The sequence below is a fragment of the Sphaeramia orbicularis genome, chromosome 8 (genome assembly GCF_902148855.1).
Source record: "Sphaeramia orbicularis chromosome 8, fSphaOr1.1, whole genome shotgun sequence".
Taxonomy (NCBI): Eukaryota; Metazoa; Chordata; class Actinopteri; order Kurtiformes; family Apogonidae; genus Sphaeramia; species Sphaeramia orbicularis.
The window spans coordinates 43,180,446-43,190,869 of NC_043964.1; the positions used below are offsets into that span (position 1 = coordinate 43,180,446).

At 40.0% G+C, this 10,424-nt stretch overlaps 1 protein-coding gene across 4 annotated transcripts; it reads left to right on the forward strand.

Moving 5' to 3' along the window:
- The first annotated feature begins 139 nt into the window (after nt 1–139).
- LOC115423607 (serotonin N-acetyltransferase-like) lies at nt 140–2,305 on the forward strand. Of its 4 annotated transcripts, none has more exons than XM_030140497.1 (4): nt 140–261; nt 754–974; nt 1,207–1,361; nt 1,441–2,305. In XM_030140497.1, the coding sequence occupies exons 2-4, from the start codon at nt 824–826 to the stop codon at nt 1,807–1,809; spliced, it is 675 nt and encodes a 224-aa protein (XP_029996357.1). In that variant the 5' UTR covers nt 140–261; nt 754–823; the 3' UTR covers nt 1,810–2,305. The 4 variants fall into 4 exon arrangements, with proteins under 4 accessions (XP_029996357.1, XP_029996359.1, XP_029996360.1 ...); XM_030140499.1 differs by having other exon boundaries at nt 184–261; nt 612–974; XM_030140500.1 differs by having other exon boundaries at nt 204–261; nt 622–974.
- Nucleotides 2,306–10,424: the final 8,119 nt, after the last annotated feature.

Consider the following 10,424-nt stretch of genomic DNA (forward strand, 5'->3'; position numbering starts at 1 on the left):
AAGGACTTTTGTCTTGTTTCTGTCGTGTGCTTTCTCTGACCAAAACACGCAGTGAAGTGACTGCGTCGTGGGCTGTCAGAGAAGAGATAAGGTGTCCGTAATGCGCCGAGTTGTGGAAACAACTTGTGTAATCCTTCATCATGTGACTCATAGTAATAATCACTCCATAATGAAAAGAGACGTGTAGTGGGAGAGACACGGACAGACGAAGACGAGGGAGAGCCTGAAGAACACTTCCACAAAACCCACCCTCCTCCACAGGTAAGCGTGGAAATGTGACGACACTCACCACCTCCGACAGTGACCTGTGGGTGTTCGGGAGGATTTTCACTCATTAATTTTGCACCATTTAAAAGAATGACTCTAATAAGAACCAGACAGAAATGGAGAAGGATTCCCACATGCGCCACTGGTCCACTTCTAATTCACAGCAGAAACCAGTTAATGTGATGCGTTCAAATGTCACATCATTATGTTTCATTTGTTTCCATTGTTCTGTGAGCTCCCTTTGTGGGAAAGTTACTATTAATAAGGAGGGGATGTTTGAGTGGAACTCATTTGTTATTAGATGGTTTTTATGGACCAAAGTAAAACGCTATTAATGGATACAGTTAATTGCAGGGTTCAGTTAAACACCAGACACAGATTTGACCTTCATCCTGGAATATTGAAATGCAAATTGGCTGATGAATCAGAGCCTGGGGAGCCGTCCTATAAATGCGGACACACACCATCATCCTGTTGTCCACGCAGGGCCTGACGGCGGAGAGGTGTGACACCAGAGCCTTCCTCTTTTTTTCCGACTGGAGAGTGGAAAAGCCATATGATGTCCGTTGTGGGCGCACAACCTTTCATCAAACCAATGCAGTCGCCTTCAGTTTCGCCCATTCAGAGGAGACACACACTCCCCGCAAGCGAAGTCCGACCGCTCAACACGCAGGATGCCATCAGCGTGTTCGAGATCGAGCGAGAGGGTAAGTCACGCATGTTGGTGCGTAAAAGGATCCGGTTGGCAGATGAGGTCAGAGGTTTACATTTCATTTAATCAGATTATCATTGTCTTTATTTGTTTGAAACAGAGCATCATAAATCTGCTGTCTGGGATGGGGGTATTTCATGACCTGGGCTGTTTCACCTGTGCGTAAAAGTCAGATGGAGCCGCGTTACGCACGGGCTGCTCTCACTGTGTCCGCTTCTGTCTTTCAGCGTTTATCTCAGTTTCAGGAGAATGTCCACTCCACCTGGACGAGGTGCGTCATTTCCTCACGCTGTGTCCAGAACTGTCCATGGGCTGGTTTGAAGAGGGCCGGCTGGTGGCTTTCATTATCGGGTCTCTGTGGGACCAGGACCGGCTGACCACGGTAAGACAAACGGTGTGACGCGTGTGAAACAAACAAAAGTCACGGTAATCTTTAAGTCCGTGTTCTCCATCTGCTCCAGGAGGCTCTGACTCTGCACAAACCCTGCGGCTCCACGGTCCACATCCACGTCCTGGCCGTGCACCGCACCTTCCGGCAGCAGGGCAAAGGGCCCATCCTGATGTGGCGCTACCTGCAGTACCTCCGCTGTCTGCCCAACGTGCGCAGGGCCATGCTCATGTGCGAAGACTTCCTCATCCCCTTTTACCGCAAGTCCGGCTTCAAGGTGCTGGGGCGCTGCGCCATCACGGTGGCCAACCTGACCTTCACGGAGATGTGGTACCCCATCAGCGGACACGCGTACATGAGGCGGAACAGCGAGGCCATCCGGTTCCCGCAGCATCCATTGACTCTGCCTCTTCCAAAAACGGACGAGCACGTAGACGTATGACAGGGGGCTCATTTTTCTGTTTTTGTCCCTCCTGTCCCATCTGTGTGAAAGTCATCATCAGTGTGTGAAATACTGTGATTGTACAATAAAAGCAGAATGTACTGGATGTATTACATGTACCCGGGTTAGACTGCGTCCTGTAGGCTTTCCACACTTTCTACTGGTTTGTGTTGCGTTTGTGGTCTGTGTCTGTAAGCTGTTACCTGCTTAGTACCTTTCTGGCTTCCCACAACTGTGGACTGACGTCAGCGTGGGGCTTGAGCCGCTCCTGCAGCTCCTATTAGTGGGTTTAGCTATTGTAAAGGCGGGAGGATTTAGAAGTGTTATCTACTCCTGTGTGGAGTCCGCCTGCAGGTTCAGTGACCTTGCTTAAACAGGAATGTTGGCTGTGGGGGTGCAGGTGTTTTAGTTTGTGGAAAGAGACTTTTCTAACAATCATGTGTTTGTTGCAGAATCACAGTTTCAATCAAATGTTTTATACAGTTTTTTTTAAGATAAAAAAACGGAAAAAGGTGTTTTAATTTCTCTCTCTCTCTCTCTCTCTCTCTCGCTCTCTCTCTTTTTTTTTTTTTTTTTTTACACCATTTTTATCAGAATGAAACATCAGTTCACCAGTGTTGGACATATTAATGGATATAATAAAGCCATTCAACAGATTTGCATATGGTTTTCAGATACATGTGTTCCCTGGTCTTTCTTGGAGTCTTACTCTGTCCATGTCTGTACTGGAGACACAGATCAGCCAGTGGATCCTTTGGTGCAGCTTTAATCCATGACACAGTCACCGACTCGTGTCTAATCCACTAACGTGCCAGGGTGCACTGCCACTCCTCTGAAGGACAGCCATGGCACAGTTGTTCCAACACTAAGTCACTTAGTGGTCACCTCATAAATGACCCCTAGACCCATGCAGGGTCTGATACCAGTATTCAGTATTTAGTATTTACATTCAGTATTTAGTATTTATATTCACTATTTAGTATTTATATTCAGTATTTAGTATTTACATTCAGTATTTAGTATTTATATTCAGTATTTGCCTGGGACTTTCAGATACAAACTGGCTGTTGAACGGCATTGTGGGTCTAATGCAGGTCTAATCACACTAGAGGTTTTTGTGAGCCAATGTGACTCATGCTGAGAAGTAGTCTGAAAAAACTACATAAAAAGATGGTGCAGGTTAACATGGTCTTATATGACTGATATAACTTAAATATGGTCTTATGTAATATGATGAGCCTGTGAGTCGATGTGCAGATACAGACCAGAGTTTAAGCATCTGCAGGTTTTTGGACAAAATGTTTAAAATTTTGGGTCAAAAGCCTCATGTCAGATCCATCATCTCCTCAAACTACAGATTTATACAATGTCTGAAAATACACTTTAACCTCAACCTCAGGTCACAATATATTTATTGCACAACACATTAAGAACACACTCATAAACTCCAAAAAGGCTAACATATCATCATCACCTTCAACATAAAAATAAGAGAAAATTGTCGCATGATACAAGAATAAGGAACAGAAATGAATGAACCCTGTCATCATCAGTGTCTGGTGTAATAATAGCAGTTATCAGTGCATTCTTTTAGGATTAAGCTCATATAATAACTTAAATAACTGACATATATTTATATACTATTACATTATACTATATATATATATATATATATATATATATATATATATATATATATATATATATATATATATATATATACTATTTAAGTAAAATCAAGTTGTTGAATTCATTGACACTTATTGAACATTCATTGACACTTACTGAACATAATCCTGCCTGGTTCATTGGGTCTGGAGATGCAAATTGTTAAAAAAAAAAAAAAAAGTGATTAGGTTGAATTAATACTTAATTAATATGTAAATGTAACATCTATTAAATAAAACAGACCAAATGTGTAGTTTTGACAAATACACATTCAAGTCACTTATTAATTCAACTAAATAGAAAATAGTCTGACTTTATAATACTGAGTAAACTTAGTACTTCTACTATAAAAAATAGATAATAGTAGCTGTAAAAAAAAATTGTACTTGTGTTGTCATTTTCATGGTTTTCATTCATTATACATTTCATTGAGTTAATTATACATTTTTGTAAAACTAGTATACCACTTTGTTACTCTTTTCAATAACATTTCTTACTGTGATAATAAAGTGATACTTAATGTGTTCTCAGGCAGAAGTATGTGACAGAAATAGTCAAAATTGACACATATTTTCAGCTCCAGAGTCAAAACAGGAAGTGTCCTCATGATCAAAACCTACCTCCACTGTCTTTTATGCCATTATCTTGTGCCTTTTACATGTTTTTGGTTTAGTCTTTAGAGGTTTTGCACCATGTCATTTTTATTTTAATCATATTACTTTTATAACTTTCAGCCTCAGCCTTAATTCACATACTATATTTTATCCCATATTTTTTCCTCTGGTAATTGTTGACTGAATAACCACACCTCTGTGGCCCATTTTGGATCCTGAACCAAATATAGAATTAACAAATGAGTCATCCACGTACAACCTTCCTGTTTGTTTCTGCCATAAAAATAAAAAAGAAAGAAACCATTGGCTTTATCAAAACATTACAGATCAAATGTTGTGTTACTAATCAGAAGTTATTAATTTCATGCTTAAAAACTGTAAATACTAAATAAAGGCTGAAGTATCAGTGTGTGTTTTCATTTATTCATTCCATTCATGAATCTTACTGCTCAACACACTGACCATGGTGCAGTTAGATCTCACTATAGTGAACGTATTGACATTAATATGGACGTGTGAGGCCACATTTTCTCCTGCAGAAGCATATGTGTATTCACTCAAAAATACCTTGCAGCATGATGAGTTTCATGCTGCTGCAGCCAGCTGGCGTCTCTGCACAGTGGACGTCTAAGGTTTTTTTTTTTCCTTCTGGCCAGTGAGAAGCAAAACACACAGCTTTACTTTGGTTTATACAGATACAGATTTGTCAGGAAACCACTTCTGAATGTGAGTGCTTGAATAAAGATGTATATGACTCATATTATATGTTGTTTGTTCTTGTGTTTGTCCGATCTAGGCACAGTAACTTTTATCAAAGAAAACTGTTACCACTGCCGAAAACAAACAAAACCAAAACATCACTTCCATCAGTTAAAATAGCTGCACATAAGTGTGATTGCAGGGTGTGCAGAGGTTTAATTGTCCCCTCTCATAGAAAAGGGCGAAATTAGAGTAGAAATAAATGCATGAATGCATATTGTTGAGGTTGAAATCATCAGCAGTGTGGTCTGGTATTATGACAAAGATAATGCAGCAAAAACAAAGAGGAGCAGCCAATTATCATGTCCACCACTCAGCCATTCATTCATGTTTCCCCTACTGTATGTGATGCTTTTACACCGTCATTTATTTAACAGGCTTTCAGTGTGGAAGGCAGTGATTACACACGCACTTTGTAGCATCCTGTCATTGCTTAAGTTTCTCTGGTAATCGTACAGACTGGAGTAAAAAACAAAAAAATTATGACCTGAATACCAACAGAAAAACAACAACAACACATTGGAAGTTAATGCAGTCGTCACAGCATCATGTTAGTTAAACACCTGAAGAGATGACTCAACTGACAGTGAACAACCTCTACCCCCCCACCCTACCCCACCCCACCCAGACACAGACTGGGGCCAGTTCAGCGTCCAGACAGGCTCATGTGCCGTAATCCTACAAAGTCCTTCAGTCACAGCGTAATCTACCGGGCACAGAGACTGCATGAGCACGCTCAGTGTAACCTCCACCAGTGGGCTCAGTGGGGTCTGTCACATGGTCCCCCTGAAGTGTATACGACATCCACAGATGGACGTAGGAACACAATCCTCAGATGTTTTCATGTATGCCTTCTTATGTTCTTGGTATGTGTATTATATTGTGTTGTCCATAAAGTTGGAATAAAATATTTTTCCTTCTCATTAAATGATTGTGACAATGTGATTTATTGTTGATCTGTCAGTTTATAAAATTAACAAAACACATCATTTATCAGATTTCCCTGTGGGGATTAATAAAGTCTATCTAATATATATAAATATAAATATATATGTAAATACATATACAGATAGACTTTCTATCTGTACTTTCATGTGTGTTTTAATTTAACAGTGAGGTTTACCGTGCTGAATGTGACTTAGCTTTTTTTGTTGTGTTTTTTTTTTTTTTTCCACAGAGCCACTCAGTCTAAATTAAATTAATTTATCTGTCAGACACAAGTGTAGTATAATCAAAATGAAATGTACTTGTGTGATTTTGTATTTATGTCATTTTATGCAGTCTTTTGTATTTACTGCCATCTGAAATTAGGATCAGACGACAACGCACCATAAAATTGTGTTATTTGTGTTTAAAATTGCCACTGTTGCCCAAGACAAATTTCTCTGATGGAACAATAAAGAATATTTTAATCTTAATCTCAATCTTAATCTTAAACAGAGTAGTATTCTCTGGACACTGAGTTACTGCTACATTTCTGTTCTTTTGACATTACACACAGAGCAGTGGATTCTAGTCTTCAGTGTCTTCAGTGAGTGGACAGACATACACTGGACACATATCCTGAACATGTGGACTCATCAGATTGTCCTTGCTAACATCAACACACTAGTGCTTGTATGAGTCACATCTAATCTCTCTCCTTAATCCATCATTTAAGAGCATATGACTCACAGGGTTTACGAGCACTGTGAAGTAAGTGTAGATGTTTTCTGTGAAATGCAGTTTCCATATTAATGCTTTTGTAAATGTGTTACTGCAGCATTATTAGAAGAAGAAACGGTCAGTGTAAACAGCAGGTCAGGATTTGGAATGGACCTGGTCCGCAGTCACATCAATCATCAAAACCAAACCATCAGCACTGTCTGCATGTTGTATACTGAGGGTTTATTTAGAATCAGAATCAGAATCGTGTTTATTGCCATGTAAGTAAACAGGGTTCACACAGGAATTTGTTTCAGTGGTTTAGTGCATACATAGAACATGGAGTAAGTAAGAAGCATGCAGTAAAAAATAAAATAAAATAAAATAAAATAAAATAAGCAAGTAAGATAGAGAATAAACAAGTAAGATCAAGTTTCAAAATATACAATATACACTTGTGGACAAAACCAATAGGTTTTGTGAGGTATAACGGTACCAGTTATGGTTCTGTACAGATAGTGCAAGTAATTAACAGTGCATTTTAATCAGCAGGTGGATAAAGTGACAATCCAGTGTATTTGGTGTTGGTGTTGTTAAGAGTTCAGGAGTTCAACAGCAGAGGGGAAGAGGCTGTTCCTGTGGCATCAGGTTCTGGTCCAAATGGATCGCAGCCTCCTGCCTGAGGGAAGTGGTTCAAAAAGTCCAAGTCCAGGGTGAGATGGGTCAGCTGTGATCTCACCTGCACGCCCCTGAGTCCTGGAGGTATACAGGTGTTGGAGGGATGGGAGGTGTGTGTTTGTCTCTGGTAGTGGCCCCAGCAGACCACACGGTGATGGAGGATGTGAGGATGGACTCAGTATTCCCTTTTACATAGCACTTCTGTTCCGGGAATATTTCACCTTCATTCCAGAACGACGTCTGTGTAAACGAAATGGTGGCATCATTTGGTCCCACCTCTGTCATGGCTCTGAAACGCCTCTGAAGGAAGTAACAGAGCTGTGATAAAGGTGGAATCATGATTCTGGAATGCTATATAAAAGGAACACCTCTTGTTTTGCAACTAAGGTGTGACATTTTGATGACGTATTGTGTGTGCGACCACTGCACTGGGAGGATTTAAAAATGAGTGTGGGCCGTGTACAGTAATCAAACATATCAGTGCGACCAGAAAGATGTTGAACTAGGGAGACACTAAGATCCGTGAACTGCTGTCATTAAAAAAATACATCGCTGTGCTCTGTTCATCCTCCATTGGTGGTTTGAGAGCCAACACCACTATGCTCGGGGTATTTCCAACGGGCATGTTATATACGTCACACTCCATGCATTTACGTGACAACTTTTATTCCTGGTTTAAACTGATTAAAGGTTAGATCCTATTTAAGATACCCATGTAAGCACCTTATTCCGGTTGAAAAAGAAAAGTTGGGATTAAATTTAAACCCAATTAAAGTCACTGGTTTAATCCACTTTTGAATCCGGTCTAAATTATTCCTTGGACATGTAAACGCTTTATTCCGTTTGGACTTTATTCCTGCCATTCTGCACATGCTCGTTGTCTTGTCCTGTCGCGATGACGCACACATTCTGTGCTGGCGGAAGAATATGCAGTGCAGTCTAGTCAACCCAAACTGTTCCAGTGGGCTATTCTGATGGGATCTACCAGCCTGGAAAACCCTGAAGGAACAGTTCACCATTTGTTTTTTATTAATTCTTTTGTCATGCACTAATGAGTTCAATAAGTGGCCAAATCAGTTTGCACTGCAGTGCACCGATTGCCTTGTTCTTGCAGCCCTTCTATTAGCTTAGCTTAGCCTAGCTTAGCATAATTGCTTCATTCCTATGGTCAGACATAGCCAGGCTTTTAAAGGTGATTTGTAGTATTTTATGAGTGATTTTGTGAAATTCAATTCTCCCTAATCATTCTTTTAGTTCGGTGGGGTCAATACGATCACAAATTGAGGCTCAAATCATGGCGATGTGACTTACTGCACTAATAAAATCTTGTGAAATAAAAACTAATGCAAAGCTAAAACAGTAAAGCAAAGCTAATTTAGCACATGCATCCCTTCCAACAAAAAGATTTTCCAACTTCCATCAACACAACAGTCCCAAGATTATATGAGTGCAGTAAGTCGCGGATCTAAAGACATAATTAGAGAGAATTAGATTTCAGAAAATCACTTACAAAAGACAACAAATCACCTTTAAAAAACTGGCTACGTGTGACCATGGAAATGCAGTGACTATGCTAAGCTAAGCTAACAGAAGGGCTGTGAGAACCAAATAAACGTTTCTCATGAAAACCTTTATTCGGGTTTAACATTTCCATGTAAACAGAGGAGAAAGTACTTTAGTTCCAGATTAATTTCTTCTGGAAAAATAAATGGGATTTAAAAAACATCATGTAACCGTACCCACTATACGCTGCGCTGCATCACCGCCCCTTTGATTCTGGAATGCAGGTCCACTGTGTAAAAGTCCAGAGGCAGAACCAGGCGCTCAGATGACTTCATGACTACAGATGTCAGTGCCACAGGTCTGTAGTCATTAAGTCCAGTGATCTTTGGCCTCTTTGGGACTGGAACTATGGTGGAGGACTGGGAGCAGGCTGGCACATAGCATGACTCCAGTGAGGTGTTGAAGACATCTGTGAACACTGGAGTCAGCTCATGTGCAGTGTATCAGGGTGTAAGGGGAGACACCGTCTGGTCCAGGACCTGTGCGGGGGTTCAGTCTCCTGGACAGCCTGTTTACATCCTCTTCCATGACTGAGAGGGCTGTAACTGTGGGGGAGGGGTGGAGGTGTGAAGTGGGCTTTACTGTACTGTATGTCTGTTGATTTCAACTCTTAAAAAACAACAAATCTTGAGGTGGCTTCAAACTTTTGCACAGCTCTGTATAAAATAATCTAAACTATGTGAATTCAGTTTCCTAATTAAGATGGAAGAACTTAACAAAGTCATGTGAAATGTAGAAGAGTACCATGGCAACAGCCCAAAAAATTATCCATAAATTAAAAAAAGAGAACAGCCCAAAAACTTACCCACTAGCCCAAAAAATTATCCACTATAAGAAAAAAAGAGAACAGTCAAAAACTTATCCACTAGCCCAAAAAATTATCTATATAAGAAAAAAATCAGAACAGCCCAAAAAATTATCCATCTTTTCAATTAAGGCGGCGCTGCTTACCCGAAAGGTCTCTTGCTTTAAAATTAATGCCACCACAAAAAATAAAAGCATAGGCTGAAAATTTTTAAGGCCTTCATCTAATGTGGCTAATGCTAAGGAAATAACCCACCAGAAGTGGAGGTCGGTGCGCTAAAAATATTTACATTTATATAGTTTGCAAAGTGGTTAAACGATTAATCAAGGTTCCCGTGTCTGCTTAAGGTTAGAACTGGGTGTTAGTGATGTGACGTTCATGAACGAATCGAATCTTTTGAATGGCTCTTTGAAATGAACAATGGGAACCGAGTCTTTGTAAAGAGCCGTTTGGTTTTTTTTGTTTGTTTTTTTAAGGAGGGAGTGTCCAATTGCCTGTCAATTTAGCGTCACTAGGGAGGCATTGGGCAACAGGAGAATGTTCAAGCAGAAAAAAAGAGTGCTTGTGCACTGTGCATGTCTCATGGCAAGAAGTTAGCAAAAAACAACAGTTTGAAGTGTGAGGTGAGCATACTGGAGGAGGTGTATGTTTACACACATTTATTGTTCTTGTTCTGAGGGAACATGCACTACAGTTGTTAAGGTATTTATGTAACTGCAGTGATTAATCACTGTTGTGTTTTGTGCAATTTTTTCTGTATGTTTACACACATTTATTGTCCTTGTTTTGAGGAGAATAAAATGTTATTTCATAAGAAAATGTTTTATTTTCTTCTTCATTTTTAGGCTACAGACTTGTCCACATAATGTACCGTGATGTTTCTT

Coding starts and splice junctions, on each gene's coding strand:
- LOC115423607 (XM_030140497.1), top strand. CDS start 824: ATGATGTCCGTTGTGGGCGCACAACCTTTCATCAAACCAATGCAGTCG. Junction 975..1,206: donor GTTCGAGATCGAGCGAGAGG/GTAAGTCACGCA, acceptor TCTGTCTTTCAG/CGTTTATCTCAGTTTCAGGA. Junction 1,362..1,440: donor ACCAGGACCGGCTGACCACG/GTAAGACAAACG, acceptor CATCTGCTCCAG/GAGGCTCTGACTCTGCACAA.